Source organism: Hyperolius riggenbachi, chromosome 7 (genome assembly GCF_040937935.1).
Source record: "Hyperolius riggenbachi isolate aHypRig1 chromosome 7, aHypRig1.pri, whole genome shotgun sequence".
Classification (NCBI taxonomy): Eukaryota; Metazoa; Chordata; class Amphibia; order Anura; family Hyperoliidae; genus Hyperolius; species Hyperolius riggenbachi.
In genome coordinates, this window is record NC_090652.1 from 271,497,328 (window position 1) to 271,522,327 (window position 25,000).

General features: G+C 46.2%; 1 protein-coding gene across 2 annotated transcripts in view; it reads right to left on the reverse strand.

Annotated features, from left to right (window-relative positions):
• Window positions 1-25,000, reverse strand: part of GALNT5 (polypeptide N-acetylgalactosaminyltransferase 5) — an 81,686-nt gene that overhangs the window by 50,669 nt on the left and 6,017 nt on the right. The window contains exon 1 of one of the 2 annotated variants that reach the window (XM_068247064.1): window positions 18,577-20,721. The exons of the other annotated variant lie outside the window; for it this stretch is intronic. Within the exon in view, the coding sequence (XP_068103165.1) occupies window positions 18,577-20,468 (1,892 nt within the window). The 5' untranslated portion in view covers window positions 20,469-20,721. Of the gene's footprint in view, window positions 1-18,576; window positions 20,722-25,000 lie in introns of those variants that run through there. 2 annotated transcript variants of the gene reach the window in all.

The following is a 25,000-nucleotide window of genomic DNA, read 5'->3' on the forward strand; positions in this document are numbered from 1 at the left end:
CACATTGTGTTTGAAACAACTATTTCCCTATTAGCTCAGCAGATCTCATCTCCACAGAGGAAGGCAAAGTTTACAAACTGTGCAATGTACTGACAGGACTGAAGCCTTTTGATACAATCAAACATAACCGCTTCAGATCCACAGAGGAAGGTTACAAAACACACCACATTCCCCTTCCAGACACATTTCTGTATTGGGATCAATGCAATCTGTACCAGCAGTGTGACATACAAAGGCTTTGGCCTTGCTCACATTTTGATAATGTTTTTGCTTTTTTCACCCCACTATACGGAAATGCATCACGAGTGATGCTGGTTTTGCATATCATTTTTGGGTTACGCCCTGCCGCATCCCACCACAATGCAAAAAATGACTAGTATGTGACCCTGCGGCAGAGTGCACCAACAAGGTCATATGCATAGCTCCGCCCCCCGCTAAGTGACGTACTCCCTACTTGACAGGAAGTACATCACTGAGATTCCCATGGATCCCCATTGTATTCCCATTGTTCCGTTCATGCACGCCGCAATGTGACCTGACGCGGTAAGTGTGCTAGGCCCCATTGCCTTGCATTGCCTTTGTGTTACCCTGCAGTAAAACAGGGTGACGCAACACATACTGAAATCCATTGACAATCTGTGTGTAGTGTGTCGACGGATTTGAGCAGATAGATTCCTCTCTGATCAGGGATCCATCTGAAAATGGCGCCTGCGAATAATGGCGCACGGTGTTGCCGCTAATCCGTTTGTCACTTATCGCTATTTAACGTTAAAGCCTTATTGTTATTTAACGTTAAAACCATATTGTTGTTTACCGTTAACACACAGGACCCTCTCTGTACCTATCCCTAACCCCTAACCCCCCCCCCCCCCCTGGTGGTGCCTAACCCTAAGACCCCCCTGGTGGTGCCTAACCCTAAGACCCCCCCTGGTGGTGCCTAACCCTAAGACCCCCCGGTGGTGCCTAACCCTAACCTTGACAGTGTTACATTAAATCCATTCACCGTTTTGCAGTTAAATAACGTTTGCAGTTTTGCTTATGTAGGGGGCGCTATTGATAAATAACGTTACTGTGGCCAATAACGTCTGCTGTTTGGCAAATGAACGGCACTATTGATAAATAACGTTAGTGTGTGCCACTATTGATAAATAACGTTAGTGTGTGCAGTTTTTCTTTTTTTTTCCCTGTGCGCCATTATTATGCAGTACTAACGATAAATAGCGATAAGCGTATCTTTTTAATGCGGCGCTATTTTTATGCATAGGCACTGTGCGCCATTATTCACTGATCCGCTGATCAGATAATTATCGGAAATGGGTCAATCTGTTGGCCATATTGTTCAGTGTATGGCCACCTTAACTAGATTAAAAGGGCACTGCCAAAAGGATAAGCAGTAAACAGCCAGGATACTGTCCCTCCAAGGACCTGGATCCACCCTCCTCTCCCGACCATATCTGTATGACACAGGCACCTGCACTTCCCTCCACCCACCCTGCAGAATGGCTGTGAGCGGAGTTCTTCTTTAAGCTGACTTTTACTGTCCCTGAAATTCCTCTATAGCTGCGACATCGATTTTATGAAAAAAAAAAATAAAGCTCCCTGGTTAGAATGACTGTCATTCCTGCTCTTCCCTTGAGAATGGCTGCAGAACGCCGTGTACTCTGAAAATGTCCTCTCTCTTCCAGTATTCTCAACACACCACTCACAGGTAGGAAAGACTTCCCTGAAAGCAAACAGACTCCACAATATGACAATAACCACGCAACTAATTACCCAACACAGCAACCTGCAAAACAAGAAAAACAACCGTCCAGCACATATCACAGCACAGCACATGGTAACGCAGAACAGGATAGTGAAAAGAAATCTAGGCTGGGAGGAATTGCTAATCTTCAAAAAAATCCACCTGTCTGGCTAGTATGCCTGATCCTCTTTCTTCAATACATCTGAATTAAAGTGCACCCGCGGCAAACCGCAGATCAAAAACCTGAATACTTTCCTAAGGAGAATGAAGCCTCTGGATCCTTTAGAGCAGGGCTGGGCGGGCGTGGCCGGGGGCCCCAAGCTGCGGACCGCGGGCCACATTCCTAAAATTCCTCCCCTCCTTCCTCCCTGCAGAGTCGCGAGCAGAAGAAAATTGAGGGGTTAAGACTTACCTACTCGCCGATTCCTGCATTGGGTTTCCATTGCCACAAGGCGTCATATGACACGGCATCAAGGACATGCCAGCATATTACATGCTGGCTGTCAGAGTGTAATATGCTGGCACGCCCTGAGGGCATGACATGTGACGCCCTGTTGCCATGGAGACGCGATCCTGGAATGGACGGTCAGGTGAGTTTTAACCCACTCTTATCGCCCGCTCTTGAATCTGTCAAGGAAGAGAGGGGGGGGGGTAGGGGAAGGAGGTGAGGAATATTGGCATGCTGCATTTACAACGCACAGCCCTGCTGTTGGGGCTTCCCACACCATCCTCCGGACCACCATTGCCACTCGCAGACACCACAAAGATATCCAACAAGAGCTTGTTGGATTGAAGACCAGGGCCACGCTCCTCTTGCTGCTATAGTGTTGCCGTGCTGCACTCCCATGGTACCATGCCTGCCCAGTAAGCTGGAGCCCCTAGGGCGGCCCGGATCTTCCAGAGGGTCTCCACAAGCTGCGGCAGGGGCACGGAGGTCATAAGAAGCCTCTATAAGACGCTTCCCTTTTCTTCGGAGCAGTGCTTTTCAGCGCAGGAAGATTTGGGCGCAGCCGGCGCCACCATAGACTGTAATAGGAATTACATCTATAGCGGCGCTCAGTGAGTATTGTCGGCGCCGTCAGAAGACGGAGCTGAAGTTGCTTTTCAAACACAATAATTCGGCCTCCAGCAATAGCTGGAAGCCAAATTATATCATTCCCAACCATCCATGACGGCCTGGAGAAGGAATAGTAATTGACACGGCCGGAACTTGTGCAGCAGCAGGATCAGCCATATACCAGCTGTATCCTGCGCCCAAATCTACCGGCACCAATTTCAAATGTATGCCTTTTTTTGGATATATATTTGTCGGGAATCTTAGTTCACTTTAATATCCTACGGCAAGCCTGCAGCCACCCTCCTTTGACCCCTGTGGAGGGAGGTTTGAGTGGCAGCCCGCCCTTGTCCCCGCCCACATCCTGATTGAAAGTCATGTTGGGCAGCAGCTCACACACTCCCTCTCTTACAAATATAATGGAGAAACTATCTAATATGTTTTTTTCTCACTCTGAAAAAGAAACGGATAGCTTGTTGCTTGTTGCTTTTTTCTAGATGCCACACACACATTTTACCTATTTCATGACATTGAAAGCACTGTGTGTTTTTGCATACAGATGAACATGGCACTGTATTCAATTCACTTTTTCTCCAAGGATATAACTTTTCAGCTGCAGTACTAATTGGCAAAAGGAAACATGTTCCCTTACAGCCAGTTAGTGACTCCCCCCACTGATGAACGATCACTACAGAAACCAACTGAATTTATCGTTCATCTCTCCCCTCCATGCCCAGATCGCTGCTACAAGAAGCCTGTCTCACCTCGCCTGATTTCAGCGACCATCTTGCAGCCAGAACCTCCCTGCACAGCTCTGCATTCAGCCCCATGATGGCGAATATCCGGGTACCAGCTTGATGATGTCATCAAGCTGGGACTCGGGTATTCGGCAGTATGGGGCTGAGTGAAACGAGAGATGAACGATCATTGCAGGTGGCTACTGCAGTGATCGTTCATCAGTGGGGGGATCACTAATTGGCTATAAGGAAACATGTTCCCTTTCACCAATTAGTACTGCAGCTGAAAAGTTATCTCCTTGGAAAAAACTTAACTGGATAAAAAGTGAATACATGGGGGGCCTTCCTGGTTGGGGGGGGGGGCATCTCAAAGGGTAACTGGGGGGGGGGGAATCTAATAATGGGGGCACATCTGGTGACCCTGGGGGGATAACCTAATACTGGGCATGTCTGGCTATAATAGGGGAACGCTGATCCTGGGCACACATCTGACTAAAATGAGGGGGGCTAATTCTGGGGGCGCATCTGTCTATCTATACGGGGGGTGGCAAATACATGGGCCACATCTGGCTATACTAGGGGGCTGATATTGGGGACACATCTGGCTATACTGTGGGGGGCTGATATTGGGGACACATCTGACTATACTGGAGGGGGCTGATACTGGGGACACATCTGGCTATCTATACTGGGGGATGTAATACTGGTGGCAAGGTTTTTATCTACTGTAGCTACTGTATCTACTTTTTATTTTTAAACTGAAAATGGCAAAAACTGAGAAATAATGCATTTTCCCCTCTTTTTCCCATTAAAATGCATAGAAAACAAAGTTTTTCATAAGACAAAATTGCCTTGTGTTTCCTTTAAAGTACACCTGAACTGAGAGGTATGTGGAGGCTGCCATAATTATTTACTTAAACTGCAGTGAGAGGTATATAGAGGCTGCCATATTTATTTCCTTTTAAGCAATACCAGTTGCCTGGCTATCCTGCTGATCCTCTGCCTCAAATATTTTTGGCCATAGACCCTGAACAAGCATGCAGCAGATCAGGGTTTTCTGACATCTTGGTAAAATCTGACTGGATTAAGATACATGCTTGTTTCTGGGGTGATTAAAGTGGATCCAATATAAACTTTTACTCATTGCATAATTGTGTTCCTTTCATATAGTTTATAGGGCATTCCTCAAGCCAAATACTTTTTTTGTTTTGTTTTAATACTCTAATTCCCTATAAACCAAACAAGCCTCGCCCACAGCTCCTTTTGTGCCTTGGCATGTAGCAAGGGTTTATGGGAGCTCAGTCTGGGCAAGAGGAGGAGGAGGTTACTAGCCATTGATTTCAGAGGCAGAGGGGAAGAGGGAGGAGGAGAGGGGACTGAATTTACACACAGGCAAGCTGATAGCATCTCCAGCCCTCAGCCTGTGACAATGTGACAGACAGAACATGGCTGCCCTCATTGTATCACAGGAATAAATAATCATAAATGTTTGAAGCTGTTTGCAGCTAGATATACTGTACTGTGTAAACTATCTAAACTTTAGATAAGATATATAGACAAGTTACTTGTTATAATTAATTTTTCATCTAGGATCCGTTTTAAGACACTACTGTGGACAAAATAGACCAGCAGGGCTGCCAGGAAACCGACAGCCTCCATATACTTCTTGCTTCAAGTTCCCTTTAAGACCTTCCCTCCATTGACTCTACAGAACAGACGTAATTCATGTATCATCAGTTAAAGAGGTGACTTGGCCGTCCTGATGTTCCTCCCATTGAGCACTCCTGTGTGTGACGTCCACATCTACGGGGATTATTAGCAATGCGTTTACATGGGTGTAGCTGATATGCAGATAGTGTGGCTATTTTTGACAGATAAACACTGTCATGACTGCACTATAGCCTAACACAATAGTAACATTATCAGGCAAAGACAATAATCCAATTACATCAGTACTGAAAATGAAAAATACCATACCATAGGTAATTCAAGATTTTGATAATGCATAAAAGCTCCAGTCCAATCTAATATGCATTTAAAGGGACTCCGAGCAGTGCAGAAACTATGGAAAGATGCATATCATTTTAAAGCTCTCTTTCTCCTCTTTCCAATGATATATAAACCGCCGCCCTACGCCTTTTAGTTTTCGCTATTTTAGCAATTTAAATTGCAGCGGCCGCGATTTCAATCGCAAAAATAGAGAAAACTAAATGGCGTAGGGCGACGGTTTAGGTGTCGCCAGAAAGAGGAGAAAGAGAGCTTTAAAATGATATCCATCTTTCCATAGTTACATTGTATTACACAGGACGACACTTTCCCCAGTGTCAGCAGCTTCATTCTGCAGAATGGAGCTGCTGACTTTAGGAAAAAGTCGCCCTGTGTAATACAATGTAACTATGGAAAGATGGATATCATTTTAAAGCTCTCTTTCTCCTCTTTCTGACAACACATCAATCGTCGCCCTACAACTTTTAGTTTTCTCTATTTTCGCGAATGAAATCGCGGCCGCGGCAATTTCAATTGCGAAAATAGCAAAAACTAAAAGGCGTAGGGCGGCGGTTTATATATCATTGGAAAGAGGAGAAAGAGAGCTTTAAAATGATATGCATCTTTCCATAGTTTCTGCACTGCTCGGAGTCCCTTTAAAGGATCCCTGAAGTGACATGTGACATGATGAGATAGACATGTGTATGTGTACAGTGCCAAGCACACTATTCTGTGTTCCTTTTTTTCTTTCTCCGCCTGAAAGAGTTAAATATCAGGTATGTAAGTGGCTGACCCAGTCCTAAGACAGTGACTACAACGTGACCCAGGGGCGTAGCAATGGGTATAGCAACCATATCGTTGCTATGGGGCCCGCGGCAGCCCTACGTCACAGGGGGCCCACAGCTGAGAAGACTGCAGCTGAGAGGACTTTTTTTTTTTAAATTATGCCGGCCCGGGCCCCCCTTCCTCACCTCGGCGGCCCCCCCCCCTTCCTCACCTCGGCGGCCCCCCCCCCCTCCTTTTATCAGCGGCGGGAGAGTGGCATATAAAGCAGGCGGGGTAATCAGGCGCTAGAGGTCCAGAAGCCTCCGGGCTACGCTGTCTCCTCTGTATTGCTGCTCGCACCGCTTCCTGGTTTATTGCGAGCAGCAATACAGAGGAGACAACGAAGCCCGGGAGGCAGCTGGACCTCTAGCCCTTATTACCCCGCCGGAGCCTGCTGTATATGCCGCTCTCCCACCACTGATAAAAGGAAGGGGGACCCCAGGTGAGGCAGGGGGGATAGGAGTCGGACCCCTACCCCACTAAACTACCCGGCTACCTAACTGCCCACCCGTCTACCTAACTGTCCACCCTCCCACCCGGCTACCTAACTGCCCACCCTCCCACCCGGCTACCTAACTGCCCACCCTCCCACCCGGCTACCTAATTGCCCACCCTGCCACCCAGCTACCTATCTGCCTACCCTGCTACCTAACTGCCTACCCTCCTACCCGTCTACCTATCTGCCTACCCTGCCACCCAGCTACCTAGCTTCCCACCTGGCTACCTATCTGCCTACCCTGCTACCTAACTGCCTACCCTCCCACCCATCTACCTATCTGCCTACCCTGCCACCCAGCTATCTAGCTTCCCACCTGGCTACCTATCTGCCTACCCTGCCACCCAGCTACCTATCTTCCTACCCTGCTACCTAACTGCCTACCCTCCCACCCGTCTACCTATCTGCCTACCCTGCCACCCAGCTACCTAGCTTCCCACCTGGCTACCTATCTGCCTACCCTCCCACCCGTCTACCTATCTGCCTACCCTGCCACCCAGCTACCTAACTGCCCACCTGGCTACATATCTGCCTACCCTCCCACCCGGGTACCTATCTGCCTACCCTGCCACCCAGCTAACTAACTGCCCACCTGTCTACCTATCTACCTACCCTCCCACCCGTCTACCTATCTGCCTACCCTCCCACCTGGCTACCTAACTGCCTACCCAGTGCAGTGCCTGCACCGCAAATAGTGTGCCAGCCTGCCCAACCACCCTCCCTCCAGGTAATTAATGTTAGCCCACTATAGACCTGGCTACATATACTGCATTTTGTGGGGAAATCTGGCGACAATCTGATTGCATTTTGTGGGGAAATTTGGCGACAATCTGATTGAAATTTGTGGGGAAATCTGCCAACAATCTGGTTGCATTTTGTGGGGAAATCTGCCAACAATCTGGTTGCAATTTGTAGGGAAATCTGCCGACAATCTGGTTGCAATTTGTGGGGAAATCTGCTGCCAATCTGGTTGTATTTTGTTGGGAAATCTGCAGACAATCTGGTTGCATATTGTTGGGAAATCTGCTGACAATCTGGTTGCATTTTGTGGGGAAATCTGCCAAAAATCTGGTTACATTTTGTGGGGAAATCTGCAGACAATCTGATTGCATATTGTGTGGAAATCTGCCGACAATCTGGTTGCAATTTGCAGGGAAATCTAGTGACAATCTGGTTGCAATTTGTGGGGAAATCTGCCGCCAATCTGGTTGCATTTTTTTTGCGAAATCTGCTGCCAATCTGGTTGTATTTTTTTTTTTAAATCTGCCGCCAATCTGGTTGCAATTTGTGGGGAAATCTGCTGCCAATCTGGTTGTATTTTGTTGGGAAATCTGCAGACAATCTGGTTGCATATTGTAGGGAAATCTGCCGACAATCTGGTTGCATTTTGTGGGGAAATCTGCCAACAATCTGGTTGCATTTTGTGGGGAAATCTGCCGACAATCTGGTTGCATATTGTGTGGAAATCTGCCGACAATCAGGTTTCTATTTGTGGGGAAATCTGCTGCCAATCTGGTTGCATTTTTTTGGGAAATCCGCCAATTTGGTTGCATTTTTTGGGGGAAATCTGCCGCCAAGCTGGTTGCAATTTGTGGGGAAATCTGCCACCAATGTGGTTGCATTCTGTTGGGAAATCTGCCGACAATCTGGTTGCATATTGTAGGGAAATCTGTCGACAATCTGGTTGCATTTTGTGGGGAAATCTGCCAAAAATCTGGTTGCATTTCGTGAGGAAATTTGCTGACAATCTGGTTGCATTTTGTGGGGAAATCAGATTGGGGGAGGCATAATTTTTTTTGTTATGGGGCCCAGTCATTTCTAGCTACGCCCATGGTGTGACCCTTACTGATAAGAAATTCCCCTTTTTACCTCTTTTGCTGAACAAGCATGCAGATCAAACGTTTGACTGAAGTTTGACTGGATGTGCCGCATGTTTGTTTCAGGTGGGTGATTCAGACACTACTGATCCATAGGTGGTGACTTGCCTCCCTCATTTTTGCAGATTGCCCCCATCGTAATTATCCATGGGATTCTCAAACCCTGAGTTATATCAGTCTGAATGGTGAACAAGGGGTTAACCGCTTCAGGACCACAGTCTTTACCCCCCTAAAGAGCAGGCCATTTTTCACAAAAATGGCCACTGCAGCTTTAAGGGCCGCACAACACAGCACACAAGTGATCCCCCCCCCCTTTTCTCCCCACCAACAGCTCTCTGTTGGTGGGGTCTGATCACACCCCAAGTGTTTGGTTTTTTTAAAATAAATATTTATTTTTCTCATATTTTTTTTCTCTCCCCCCCATCCGCCGCCGCCGATCCAACGCGATCAGCTGTGATAGGCTTCAGCCTATCACAGCCGATTGCTTTTGTCCCTCTGAAGGGGACAGCCAAGTGACACGGTTGTTCCCTGTACAGCGCTTCCTTAGATCGCAGCACAGTACATAGTAAATAGACGCAGCGCCTACCAAGCAGAGATGCGCGCGCAGCGTGCGATCTCCTGCAAAAGCCAGCTGCAGGACTTTACGCCGGTTGGCGTTTGGCGGTCACGCCCATCGGCGTGACGGGGTCCTTGAGTAGTTAAAAGGATTCAAATAGAGTCACACTTTATTTTATATGATAAAAGAAATGTACACACAGGGATATGTTTATGGCATGCACTTGTATTTGTGCAGTGTTATAAATAAGGATGGGGCATTTGTGACATGTTGTAGAGATGAAATGACAGGAAGTGGTCAGTGGTGGAATGAATGCAAAAGAAAACCAAAAAAACTTAGTGTATTAACATCAACCCTACCCCTGCCAAGATCTCACTCCCAGCGCCACGGAATGTGTTGGCACTTTATAAATTAATAATAATAATCATTAAGCCTCTGTTGGTAAAAACATTTTTTGTGCAATATTTGCATATGCAAAGAAAACACACATTACAGTATGGACAGAAAGCAGAGAGCTGTAGTAGTAGTGACAATATATAAAGTGACAGGTTCTCTTTAGAGATGAGGGGCAGAAAGCTGCTGATCTGGAACACAGATGGGAATCAGGAAATACTTCAGAGAGCACCTCAGGTTACACAGCTGCAAATCCTGATGATGAGCGAGAGAGGGATTTTTTTTTTCAAGTAGCAAAATGCATTGAGATGGTGAGAAAATAAACAGTTCTGTTTTATTTATGTTAAGTTTTAGGAAGTGACATGTCATGAAAGGATGTTCAGGATATGAGAATAAGGTCAGGAGCTGAGAGATAGTTGTGCACCATCTGCGTATACCGTAAGTGCTAATGAAGTATGTATTAGACTATGAGTGAGCATATGAATGAATAGACATGGACTATGCATATAAATGGGGAAGAGCAAGGGACCCAGGACAGAGCCTTGAGGTACTCAAAAAAAAAAAAAAAAAGAGCTTGGAGATGAGCTGTGGTCTGAATAATAGAGAGTGTGTAAGACTTTCCAGAGAGACAAGAATAGATCCAAGAAACGGTGAGACTTTTTATACCTAGAAATGAGAGTATAGGAGCAGAGAGTGTTCTGCAGATGAATGAGTTGAGCTTTGCGCACTCCGTAGATGGTTCTAGTGTGTGTATGGCAGCCTCTGACCCTTCTTGATGCATCGGTAAGACATCCAGAGAGCTGGATCATCTTGGCCAAACACAGGCCAAGGGCACCGTTCTCCTACCTACCCATCACTCTCCGTTGTTTGCAGCACATCATCCCTTTTCCTGCTCCAAAACAACAGTACACAGCAACAGTACATGGACTGTACAGAAGTCGTCCCAAAACTGTTGTTCAAAGGCACCATAAAGTGCACCCAAACCGAAGCTCGGGTATAAAAGGAGATACTTACCTAAAAAGAGGGAAGCCTCTGGGCATCAGCAGCGTCTGCAGTGTCCAGAAATATTGTGCATGTCAGGAACGTGTGCTTTGCTCACCCTCCCTCTCCACTTGAAGTAGAAGTGTGAATGGATCCGATGCCTAGCATAGGATCCATCTACACATTCACTAGCGTCCCGCTGAATCCGAGCACTTTTTTTTAATTAAGCGTGAACCTAGTCTTAATGTCTTTCTGTGAAGTTTTACTCAACTGCAATGTGTGGTGAGGATGCTCTGGCAGCTGTTGACCCCAACTGGCTGCTGCAAGTCATCTGATGTTGTAAATCTGTCACACCTATGCGATGTTGGGACCTTTAAATATGACGGTCAATAATGGTGATGGTCGGTCCCCTGAGTAGGATGTGGCTCCGGAGAAGTGTCTCATCCCATCTTTATAAAGAAGAGCACCAATTTTTAGCTTTAAAAATGTGAACTTAAAGGGACACTTAAGCCAGGAATAAAAAAAACAGTTTTACTTGCCTGGGGCTTCTACCAGCCCCCTCTAGCCATCCCGTGCCCTCTCAGTCACTCACAGACCCTCCGGTCCCCCACTGCCAGCTAGTTTCGTTTTCGCTGACAGGGAGTCAGTGGGCTCTCTGCTCTTGCGCAGGCCTGGCCACACGTATCCTTCTTCATGTTCCCGTCCTGAATAGCATCGTGCACAGGAACAGGACACTATTGTGGATGAGAACACAAAGAAAAATACGCATGGCCAGGCCTGTTGGGCCTGTCAGCGAAAGCGAAACTAGCTGGCGGCAGGGGAGCAGAGGCTCCGTGAGTGACTGTGAGGGCACAGGACGGCTGCAGGGAGCTGGTAGAAGCCCCAGGCAAAGAAAACTGATTTCCTGGCTTAAGTATCCCTTTAAAGGGAACCAGAGACGAAGCACCCTCATGTATTTTACCATATATATCAGTGGGAACATTAGAGAAAACACCTACCCTGCTCTCTGTTTCATTCTTCACTGTTCAGCTTGCTTCTTATTAGCCCTGATAAAATCCCTGACTGAGCATTCAGTCTCGTTTTGCTCAGGAATCAGTGTAGCCGAGTCATTACAGCAGAGCCACAAGGGGGCAGGCTTGGGCTTGAAAAGACATCAGAGAAGACAAACTCAGCTATAAAGATTCCTGAGCAAAGCCAGACTGAATGCTGAGTCTGGGATTTTATCAGGGCTGATAACAGGCAGGCTGAGCAGTGAAGAATGAAACAGAGAGCAGGGTAGGTGTTTTCTCTAATGTTCCCACTGATATATATGGTAAAATACATGAGGGTGCTTAGTCTCTGGTTCCCTTTAAGTCTGCACAAACTCAGGTGATATGAATATACATGACACGGAAATGACAGAAGTGGCTCAGCAAGGTGTGTTTACCACGCTTGTCACACCTGCACATATATCAATCACACAATATTAGGCTTCAGAATGTCTGCATACATCTCCATTATTTTCCAAAATTAAAGCAGATCTTTACAGAGAAATGATGAAGCCTTTTTGCTGACCTTATTATTTTTTTTTAAAGTTAGCTGCCTGACAGTCATGCTAGTCTTTTCACTTTATTAGTGTCTGAGTCACAATTTTGGAACAAACAGGCAACCAATGGAGTCAGAGAAGCTGACCTGCATACTTGTTCTGGGTTAGTTATTAAATATAACAGGTGGCCCCTGTTATACAATGCAAAATTCCAGAAGGAGAGAGACAGGTAGAGATGAGCCGAAATTTTCGAAATTTCGAACTGCTTTTATTACGAATGCGAAATTTAACATTACGACCCAAATTCGTAATTAATTTTCAAATCGTAATTTACAATTTCGTAATCGAAATTTCACTCCCGTAATGACGAATTTCGTGTCTCCAACCGAAATTTTACTTTTTCAGGTTTGTAAGGGTTTCTATCCCTCTAGATGCCTAAAATGAATAGCACAGCCAGCCAGCCAGCCAGCCAGCCAGCCAGCCAGCCAGCCAGCCAGCCTTCTCTCTCTCTCTCTCTCTCTCTCTCTCTCTCTCTCCAGAGATTTGTAGTATTTCAAAACCATACTCACATTCATGACATGTCCAGGGATCAAACCCAGGCCAACCACATGGAAGACAGCTATGCTCACCACCATACCACCAAACACACACTAAATAGACTGCTAACCTAAATCTTACTTGTAGACAGTCATATGAGACACATGCTGGGTGCAGGGCTTTGTGATTGGACCATGCGATAGAGTGAGGTGCAAAAATGAAATCATGCCTAGCAGAGGATGGTTTCACAGTGCTAAATGCTAGGCTGGCTGTGGTGCAATTGGTTAGTGTGTCTGGCTGGTAACAGCAAGGTTACAGGTTCAATTCCATCCAGGCATGTCTTTTCCTTTTGCGTTCAACAGTTGTCCAAACAGAGCCAACAGAGCCCCAGATAGCCATGTAGAGTTAGGTCACAGCTAGCCTGGCTGTGGTGCAATCGGTTAGTGTGTCTGGCTGGTAACAGCAAGGTTACAGGTTCGATTCCATCCAGGCATGTCTTTTCCTTTTGAGTTCAACAGTTGTCCAAACACCGAGCACAAAGTTTTGCATGCGTAAAGTTTTACGCACGCAAAATACCCCATGGGGTTCAATGGCGCAGCGCGCGCACGCAAAAGGAAAAGACATGCCTGGATGGAATCAAACCTGTAACCTTGCTGTTACCAGCCAGACACACTAACCAATTGCACCACAGCCAGGCTAGCTGTGACCTAACTCTACATGGCTATCTGGGGCTCTGTTGGCTCTGTTTGGACAACTGTTGAACGCAAAAGGAAAAGACATGCCTGGATGGAATCGAACCTGTAACCTTGCTGTTACCAGCCAGACACACTAACCAGTTGCACCACAGCCAGGCTAGCTGTGACCTAACTCTACATGGCTATCTGGGGCTCTGTTGGCTCTGTTTGGACAACTGTTGAACGCAAAAGGAAAAGACATGCCTGGATGGAATTGAACCTGTAACCTTGCTGTTACCAGCCAGACACACTAACCAATTACACCACAGCCAGCCTAGCATTTAGCACTGTGAAACCATCCTCTGCTAGGCATGATTTCATTTTTGCACCTCACTCTATCGCATGGTCCAATCACAAAGCCCTGCACCCAGCATGTGTCTCATATGACTGTCTACAAGTAAGATTTAGGTTAGCAGTCTATTTAGTGTGTGTTTGGTGGTATGGTGGTGAGCATAGCTGTCTTCCATGTGGTTGGCCTGGGTTTGATCCCTGGACATGTCATGAATGTGAGTATGGTTTTGAAATACTACAAATCTCTGGAGAGAGAGAGAGAGAGAGAGAGAGAGAGAGAGGAGGAGGAGGAGGAGGAGGAGGAGGAGGATTGGTTGGTTATTCATTTTAGGCATCTAGAGGGATAGAAACCTTTGCAAACTTTAAAATACTAAATTTCGTAATCGTAATTACGAAAATTTGCGTAATTTGCGAAAATTACGAAATTTCGATTACTGCTAAAATCGTAATTGTAGTAATTTCGCGAAATTTCGGAAATTCGTAATTAGGTCATTACGCTCATCCCTAGAGACAGGGAAACGATCTTGAAGGTGGCAACCTCAAGAGCTTTTAACAGAGGCGCTGTACTTGGCTACACAACTTCTGAGTTACTCCTATCTGTATTATTGCCTGAGGAAGCGGGCTACAGACCAGCGAAATGCGTTGCATTTGTCCTGGAGTACGAATTAAATCTTATTTAAACCATACTTAGTGGTTGTGTTTGGTTTTGGGGAGGTAAGTCCATCCTTGCACCCCCCCCCCCAAAAAAAAAAAAAAACTTTTATCTGTTTTTACCTATGATCAATTTTTACTCTGCTGGTGCCTCTGTTTCCATTGCAATCAAGAGCTTTGCCAAGGACACAGCAGCATCTGAGGAATTGATGGGTCCTACTCCAAGAAAAGGAAACCGCTAAGCAGTGCAAGACAATCAATTAGCAGGAGGAGGTAGCCAGAGTCGGGACAAGGTCCTCCAGCACCATCCCTCCCACCCCAGCCGTCACACACTGATTGCTATTAGACTAAGAGGCAGCCCAGGGCCCACAACACCTTAATCTCTAGTTATCTGGCTTGCAGTCACTGCCATGTACCCCCTTGTCTTATTTCTCTCTGCTTCAAACACAAGAAGAGAATGACAGCTGAGTGATTTGTGCGCCCCCTCCTACACTGTGCCCCTCTCGCCTCTGCCTCGGCCCAGCCCTGGTGGTAGCACGTGGCCATAGGACTGCTATCTCCAGCACCAAATAGACTTATTTCTGCTGCTTACTACTTAGTACAGATAGTGACGGATCCATACCTGTATTTTCTTTTCTGACTGAAATTCTGCTTTAAAAAAAAAAAAAATGTAGTTTAACTTACCTGAAGCTTCTTGCAGCTCCCTGCAGTCATCCTGTGCTCACAACGTCCTTCCGCAAACCTCCGGCCAGCAGTGGCGACCCCCTCAAAGTTGGCCAGTCACAGGCTACTGTGCATGGGTGGCCCTGAGCCAAGCACACCCTAATTGCTCTCCCTGCCAAGGTGTGACGGGAGCATTCTGCGTATGCGCACCAGTGATTCTTCCATACTGCACATGCGCAGAACACTACTGCTGTGTACGGGGACAAGATGAGGAGGTGCATGGCTGGCCAGCTGTGATGGGGTTGCCCCTGCTTGCTGGAGAGTTGCGGACACAGGACAGCTGGAGGAGGCTGCAAGAAGGTAAGTAAACCAGCTTCTACGTAAGATTTCCTTCAAAGGGAACCTGAGGCCTCAAAAAATGTAAAAAAGTAAATACCTAAGGAGAGGGAAGCCTCTGGATCCTCCAGCAGCACCATGCTATCCTCCAGTCCTCCACCCCTGCCCAGGACCCTCCTTAACATTGGGGCCGCACGAGAGTGCCTGCACAGAAGTGCGATGCCTGCACGAGAGGCTTACTGTGCAGGGATGGCCGTACTTGTGCAGGCAGAGTATGGATGCGCTCCTACTTGAAGAGGAGCGCGGCTCCAATCAGATTACCGACAAGCCCTAGTTGATAGGGGGTTGCTGTGTGAAGCCTCGAGCAGAGTTTCCCAACTTCGTCCTCAAGACCTACCAACAGTACATGTTTTGCAGGAAACCACAAACATGCACAGGTGAGGTAATTAATGTTGCAGTAGAGCTGATAACCTACCTCTGTGGATTTATACAAAACATGCACTGTTGGTGGGCCTTGAGGACAGGGTTGGGGAACACTGCTAGGATCCTGAGGTTTCTGAGGTAAATATATGATTTTGTACCCAAGCTTTGGCCTAGGTACACTTTAAACAGGGCTGTGGAGTCGGAGTCAAGGAGTCGAATGTTTCATAAACTGAGGAGTCTGAGTAATTTTGGGTACCTGGAGTTGAAGGTTTCATAACCGGAGGGGTCGGATGATTTTTGTACCGACTCCACAGCCCTGACTTTAAAGAGAACCCAAGGCGGGTATTTTAAATCTTAAGGGTACACAAAGGCATGTTCTGTGCATAATCACATGCCTCTGTGTCTCTGTATTGCCAACTCTAGTCCCCCCGGGGTCTGCTGTGCCCCCCTGAAAAAAGCGCCAGGCTAGCGACAATCGCTAGCCTTCTATTTACCTGCAGCCTGTCATTCAGTCAGCGTTCTCCCGCCTCTGTCCACCTCCATGAGCTTCCTCCAATCCTAAGCTAAGCTGCTACCTGGGAGGTACTTCCCGGGTCTAGGCTTAGCTTCTGATTGGAGGAAGCTCATGGAGGCGTGCAGCAGCGGGAACAGAGGCGGGGGAGTGCTGCCTGAAAGGATTGTGGAAGTTGCTTCCCCAGCACAGAGCAGATCACCTGACTTCTCCCTGTGCTGCGAGGGATTAATTGATTGTAATCAGCACAGTCGCCTCTCTGCTCAGTGTTTAATAAAGCATTTAACCTTCCCATACCCTCTCTAAAAATTACGTGTGCCTTACTTCACCCTGCCTTGCCTGCAATAAGTTTTCACTGCTCCTTTATTTAACTCTTCTATAAACACATTTAGGAGAATGTGGGAAAGAGTTAAAAGCTTTTTTTTAACACACAAGCACAAGAAGATTAAACTCTGTTCAACTGTAATGCTGGCCACAAAGAGATCATTTCTCAGTTTACAGTCACCACTGTAATCAATCCGAAATGACCAGTTGTGCCTATTAAGAGTCGAATTTCCAGCTATCCAATCTAATTAGAATGACAGGAAAAGTGGTTTGATTTCAATAATGTGATCTAACTGGTTAGCAGGAATTCAGCCGTTAATGGGCATGACAGAATCTTTTTCATCAATTACCACGGTGAACGGAAATAATCGATTGGTAGCAGGATTGTATAGTTAATGGGCACCTTTATGCCAGGTACATGCAATGCAATTTCCCTTCAGATCAACAGTTCGAAACAATATTTTCCTACATGTTCAACCTGCTCCTGACCGATAACGGGATTTATTTTAGTGCAATAGTGATCTGAAAATCGACTCACTAACAATCGTATTAGAAAAAAATCAAACACAGCCAATATAGACAAATAGATTAAAGCGGAATATAACCCTGCATTTCAACTTTGCTCTAAAAACTTATTTACAGCATATTATATGCAAAAAGCATTTTTTTCTTACTAGACCAGCATTGGAAGGGTTAAACACAGAGGTTTAAAGTTCTGTGGAGAGATATGCAGAAGTTCAGATTGTTACATTCTATTTAGTTAAATGTATCTATTGAGAAATGTTACACACTCTTTGGCTGTCCTCCAGCTCTTTCTCAGTCAGAGAGAGTGAGTCACATTCAACACTTAGATACATTTATGTAAACAAAATGTATCTATGTCAGCTTCGGATGCGTCTTGTGGGAAAGAGTTAAAAGCTTTTTTTTAACACACAAGCACAAGAAGATTAAACTCTGTTCAACTGTAATGCTGGCCACAAAGAGATAATTTCTCAGTTTACAGTCACCACTGTAATCAATCCGAAATGACCAGTTGTGCCTATTAAGAGTCGAATTTCCAGCTATCCAATCTAATTAGAATGACAGGAAAAATGGTTTGATTTCAATAATGTGATCTAACTGGTTAGCAGGAATTGAGCCGTTAATGGGCATGACAGAATCTTTTACATCAATTACCATGGTGAACGGAAATAATCGATTGGTAGCAGGATTGTATAGTTGATGGGCACCTTTATGCCAGGTACATGCAATGCAATTTCCCTTCAGATCAACAGTTCGAAACAATATTTTCCTACATGTTTAACCTGCTCCTGACCGATAACGGGATTTATTTTAGTGCAATAGTGATCTGAAAATCGACTCACTAACAATCGTATTAGAAAAAATCAAACACAGCCAATATAGACAAATAGATTAAAGCGGAATATAACCCTGCATTTCAACATTACCGGTATTTACAGCATATTATATGCAAAAAGCATTTTTTTTTTTACTAGACCAGCATTGGAAGGGTTAAACACAGAGGTTTAAAGTTCTGTGGAGAGATATGCAGAAGTTCAGATTGTTACATTCTATTTAGTTATAAATGTATCTATTGAGAAATGTTACACACTCTTTGGCTGTCCTCCAGCTCTTTCTCAGTCAGAGAGAGTGAGTCACATTCAACACTTAGATACATTTATGTAAACAAAATGTATCTATGTCAGCTTCGGATGCGTCTGCAGAAATCTCCAGGAACTTTAAAGCTCTGTGTAACCCTTCCAATGCTGGTCTAGTAAAAAAAAATGCTGGTTGCATATAATATCCTGTAAATAATGTTTTAGAGCAAAGTTGAAATGCAGGGTTATATTCCGCTTTAAGCAAGGGAGAACTTGTGGTCCTCTCAGTTATGTAAAGAGGTGTAAACAATGTAAAAGCAGAGATGAGTCTTACCCTTTCGGCCTGGTGTCCTCAATGGCTCGATCCAGAGGGATGATGTCACTCAGGTAGACGTTAAAATTCCCTTCCTTCCATCGTTTGTTGGCCTCCTGCTCCTTGTCTTTAGGAACACCCACAGACCTTCCAAACTGTCCCGGAGCATTGGGGTTCCTGGGACTGGCAGTAGCATCTATTGTTTGAACTTTGTGCTTTCCAGTTCCTGGAGCTCGGCTCACCCTATCCTGGTGGATTAACTGTTTATCCTCCACGTCAGCTTTAGCAACAGAGCTGATATTGACGCTGGCTAACTTGTTTAAGACGTTCTTTGTCACAATTCCTTTACTTTCTTTATTCTCTTTTGCATTGGCGATGATGTGGGTAACTGGCAGAAGATTGCCCTTTGTAATTTGTAACTTTTTAGGCAGTCTGAGGGACTCCTGGTCCTGTTGCTCATTGCTTTTAGACAGATTAGCTGCTACCACTTTGTGCTGGGCATCTGAGGCATTGTTGGCCAGTTGTGCCTTGGACCTTTCATTATTTACATTTAGCTTATCAACTACAATAACAGTTTCTTTCAGGAGCTGATTATTAGCAAACAGGTTGTCCTGAAGCTGCACGTTGTCTTTCAGACTGTCCAGTTTTACAGTGATGGAAGGTTGACCTTTCAAGTCTGATGAATCTTTTGCTGCTCTGGTACCGTTGATCACTGATATATTTTTAGACACCACTGAATCCCCATCCTTTACTACAAACCTTATGTCCTCTGCATCCTCGTGTTTTAATACAATCCTAGAGGTCTCTGCAGGTTTGGGCTCCACAACATTTTTGGAAGCATCCTTGATAATTTTAGAGGCCTCATGATCTTTGGCTTCTATTGCACGTCTAGAGTCCATGGGCTCAAAAACATTTTTAGAGTGTCCTGCATCTTTGGACTTGTCAAGGGCTTCTTCATTCTTATCTTGTAAAGAAAGGTTAGGTCCCAAAGCATCCTTGGATTTCAGAATACCTTTAGAGGAATCTGCATCCTTGGCTCTTGCATCTTTGGCCTCTAATACATCATTGCCGGCTGGACCATCCTTGGCCTTCCCGGCAATCTTTGAGCTTACGGCACGTTTAGCTTCCACATCTTCAGAGTTCCCTGTTATGTTGACACCTACTAAATATTTAGCAGCTGCAGCCCCCTTAGCCTCCAAATTATCTTTAGGCATTCCTGCATCTTTGGCTTCAATTTTACCTTTAGGGATTGCTGTATCCTTATGCTTAACTAAGATTTCAGCATGCTCATCCTCACCAGCCTTCCCAATGTCTTTTGACTCTCCCGCACCGACAGGTTGTTTGAGTTCTTTTACATCCCCCTCCTTTACGATGGAAGCATTTTGTTTGACAACTGAATACTGTTTGGCAGGTTCTTCTGGCAAACGTGCTATGGCCTCAGGCACTATTTTTACTCTTCCGGCATCTTCCATGTCTCTACCCTCCTGGGCGACCAGATGAGGGGTAAGTGCCTTGCCCTTCGGCACACCCATCGGAACAGCAGTTCTGTTAAACACTACAGGCTTAATAGTCCTTCTTCTCTGCTTAAACGCGACTTTAGCGTCCACACCGAAATCATTCCCAAATTCGTCCCCAGGAGGGTGGAATACCCCCTTAAGCTTGGTGGTATCTCTACCCCGGAGTTGGCCATCATCCCCCCACTTGCTGTGGACATTGCCCCTCCTCAAGGGCTTCCAGGACTCAGATTCCCCCTGGTCTCTCTTGAAAAGTTCTTCTCTGTGCTGCCTGCTGTTAATCTCATTAAAAGAGAACCTCAAAGCAGCCATGTCAAATATCAGCCAGATGACAGAGGCTATGAATATAAATGCCAGGGCTCTGCCACTGCCGCGAAAGTACTTTCTTACCCTGTGCATGATGCTCCCGGGCTGGTGGCTGGCAGTGGTGCTGGAAGTGGTCAGGCAGCTGATCCCGTGCGAGTGACCCAGCTCACTGCTGCCTGCGTGGCATTCCGGATCTTGCTGCTGCACTCTCCTGCTGCTAGCATCATCCCCACGCTGTGCCAACCATCCTCACCCCGGGATCTGCTCTTCCTAGATGGCAGAGAGGTGGCAGGACTAACGTGTTCGCTCTGCAGCCGTCCCACTCCTCTCTCTTCCCTGCTGCTGCTTGTGTTGAAACTTGAGAAGCCGCCACATATGAGGAAATTGTGTCAGTGAATGAGCCAGCAGCAGGAGCAACCCTCCTCACCTTGTCAGGGCTGGTTGACTCTTTCCTTGCTGGAGGGAGAGGAGAGGAGGAGGGAAGGGGGGTGAGAGGCTGCAAACTCTTCCAGTTCTCAATGGACCAGGGGACAAGGAGTCTCGCTTCCAATGTGGGAGCTGTATTGCACGTTTTTATTTTCAAGAAGCTGCTAACTTCTTGAATAGTTGGTTCTAATGCAATTCCCGGTGTAGATAATGAAGTGTCCCTCTACTTCTGTGGGCTACTGCAACTGATTTTAAATACAGTAGAATCCCGTTATAGTAAACTCCAAGGGACCAGGAAAAGTAGTTTACTATATCAGAAGTTTATTAAATCAGAAACAGGCATGCTCAAGCACATAAAGTGTACTATGGTACTATATCTTGAAATAAATCTGAAGCAGAATTTAAAACAGATACTCACCTAAGGAAGGGGAAGTCTCTGGGTCCTAATGAGCCCTCCTGTTCCTTTCGTGGTCCCCGCATTGTAGCGCTGTATTCCCCGTTCAAATCTCCAGCCGCGGGAGAATTCGGAAGTCTTTGGGTGTGCCAGGGGCAGAGCCAGGACAAGGTCCTCCAGCACCCAAGGCTGAGACACCAAAGTGCGCCCCTCCATCCCTCCACCCCAGCCGTCACACACTGATTGCTATTAGACTAAGAGCCACAGGGCCCACAACCTCCCCAACATGTTAATCTCTAGTTATCTGGCTTGCAGTCACTGCCATGTAGCCCCTTTTCTTATTTCTTTCTGCTTCAAACACAATTAGGAATGACAGCTGAATGAATTGTGCGCCCCCTCCTACACTGCGCCCTGAGGCTGGAGCCTCTCCAGCCTATGCCTCGGCCCGGCCCTGGCCAGGGGTATCTCTCAAATGCACCCCTTATTCCTAACTCATAGAAGTTTGGAGGCATGCTGAAACAACCTCTCCATCCACATAAACATTATGACAATGACTTTAAGTACTTAAGGACCATGGGCTTAAACCCCCCTGGTGAACAGACCATTTTTTTTTACAAATTAGGACACTGCAGCTTTAAGGGCTCGCTTCAGGGCTGTACAACTCAGCACAGAAGTGATTCTCCCTCCACCCTTTTCTGCCCACCAACAGAGATTTCTGTTGGTAGGGTATGATTGCTCACAGGTTGTTTATTTTTTATATATAAATATTTATTGCCATTTTTTTTTAAATAAATAAACCTATTTTTTAAAATTATTTTTCTAATACCCCCTCCCTTCCACAGCCAGCCAATCAGTGCGATCGACTGTCATAGGCTTCAGCCTATGACAGCGAATCACTTCTTTGCCGCCCAGGGGGACAGCTGTGTCACACGGCTGTCCCCAGTACAGTGCTGCCGTGGATCGCAGCGCTGTACACAGTAAATAGACGGCAGTTTTGCTGTCTAACAGTCTCCTAGCGGCGGAGCTTCCTCATTCAAGTGGAGATGCGCGTGCATCAGCGCACGTGATCTCCTGCAACACACGCCCCCAGGACCTTACGGCAATCGGCGTTAGGCAGTACTCGGGCTGCCGCCGTGGCCACGCCAATTGGCGTGGCGTGATCCCCAAGTGATTAAAGGGAACCTAAAGCAAGGCTTCCATATTTATTTCCTTTTAAGGAATACCAGTTGCCTGGCAGCCCTGCTGATCTCTTTGGCTGCAGTAGTGTCTGAATCGCACACATGAAACAAGCATGCAGCTAATCCAGTCAGACTTCAGTCAGAGCACCTGATCCGCATTTGCTTGTTCAGGGTCTATAGAAAATAGCATTAGAGGCAGAGGATAAGCAGGAGAGCAAGGCAATCTGAATTGTTAAAAGGTAACCATATATCTAGCAATGTATGGGAATATTCAACCAAGAGACAAATCTCTCTCTAATCAAATCTAATAAGAGAGATATCTGTCAGCTGCCCATACACCACAGGCCGATTCCCAATCAATTTCATGCTGAAATCGATCCGGAACTGGCCTTGTGACGCTGCATCTGACCGCCTCGCCGCCCCGACGCTGTCCCCCTAATGTTAAATGTCCCCTCTAGTGCCTGCCCAGTTCAAGGTATACATGACCTGTCCGCAACCTCCACTTGCCCCACTGGCCCCTGGCGCACTCTGTTCTTCAAACACGCACGCCACGTGGTTGCCTAGTAACGTGGCCGCATGTATGACGTCTGACGTCACAACAAGCACGCCCTTACTAGGAAACCACGTGGCGCGTATGTATGGAGAATGGAATGCGCCCGGAGCCAGTGGGGACAAGCGGAAGCTGTGGACAGGTAATGTATACCTTGCACTGGGCACCAAGGGGGACATTTAACATTGTGGGGGGGGGGCAACGCCGGGAGATCTGGCAAGTTTGTCGATCGTTTAAAAATTTCCCGCCGTTCCCGCCATGCATCCGATCAAGCAAGTCGGCCCAACATCTTGCAGCATGTGCGATCGACAACGCGGCCAATTTTTGTCCCGAAATTGGTCGCATTGATGGTCAGGCATGCACTCGGTGGCACCGATTTTCATCCGATTCTATTATAATAATGAAAGGGGATAGTCGATCGGCCGCCAAGTCGCCTGATGTGTGGCTACCTTAAAAGGAGATAAATATGGCAACCTCTATATCCTGCTCACTTTAGGTTGCCTAGGGCGTTTTGCATTTCTTTTTTGAGCGCCGGTGATTTTAAAAAACATCAGGCGGCAATGAATCCTTATGAGACAGTTCATATCAGCACGTTTCGTTTGCTTTCCGCTCAGCAAAGCGCTGCCTGTACCATTTTTAGAGTGTTTTTGCTACAGTGGAAGGTATAGGAAAAACGCTCACAAAATCGCTTTGTGCAAGGGGTTTGTTGCTTTTAAGAATATATACATTGTTATTATTTTTTTCCGGGTCAAAGAGTTCACTTCCTGAGTTGTGTCAGGAAGTGAAAAAATAGAATCGCTCTGCAAAAGCGCTTTGAAAGATGCTGTACACAAAACTATAGCGCGCAGGTAAGCGCCGGGAGGGGGAAAAAAATCACTCACAAAATCGCAAGACGCAGGCATCTGTGATTTAGATTTTAGATGTGAACAAACCCTAAGGCCCGAGACCCACAGAAGCAGCACTTCCTATACCAGAAATCAAATAGATTTTTGGAATTGTGAGGTACCAAGATTTTCAGCGCGATTTCCCCGAGCAACTGATTTACCATGAAAATCGCAAAAGTGTGTAAGGACTTGCAAAAAATTTGCAATCACTCCTGTGGAATCACCCTTGTTGACTTTCACTAGCCTAACTTTTTGGAATTGCCGGCGATTACAAAGCAAATGTAGCTGTGGGTCCCAGCCCTTCGCTTTTCTACCATCTAGCCTTTTTTATACAGGTCAAGCTTGTGTGTTTCCTAGGAGAAGGTGGCTGTAGTTGCTGTAGGGGTAAGACTTGGGGTGACTTATGGTGAAATCTGTAATCCCTCTTAATAAGGGACCTCACAGATATTCATTCCCCTTCCCAGGTGGTACGAGTGAAGGGGTACATTAGTGTACATTGCCCATACCCGAAATTGTTTAAGAGCAGAGAATAATACAGGGTTGTTTACTTTTGCACGTATCACAATGGCAGAGAGTGAGGGTGCCTATAATATGTGTATAAATATTCCTATGTAGTTTTGAAATGTTTACCTGTGTCCCAAGTATAAAACAAAATAGTAAAAATCTTACCTTTCAATGGTATTGACAAGTTTGAAAATATCCCCCAGCAGAAAACTCAGGAGAAAAAGTGAATTACGTATGGGCCCATGTATATGTATTCTGATCCCACTGGACCTCACACACACTATGCATCCTCTACTATCCTCCACCCCTCAGGGTTCCACTCACTCTATGCATCCCCAATATTTCCAGCGCCTTCTCAGTGAAGCTGCCCCAACCACAATTAACACATAAAAAATCCTTAATGTTTGGTTAGTGCTAAGTTTGTTCCAATTTGATTTGATTGATTTGATTTGTGCTGCTTTTGTTTGGAAGGCAATAACATCCCCCCTCCCCCCCCCCCGACTATAACATCACCCAGCACCCATACAACAGCAGGGACGGATCGGGGGGGGGGGGGGGGGGGGGGGCAGGCGGGTCTCTTGCCCCAGGCACAGTTTGTTGAATAAACAGGTGGCAAAATGAATGGCCGTTTAGGCGCCAAAACCTGACCTTGCCCCAGGCGCAACTTGGTCTAGATCCATCCCTGTACA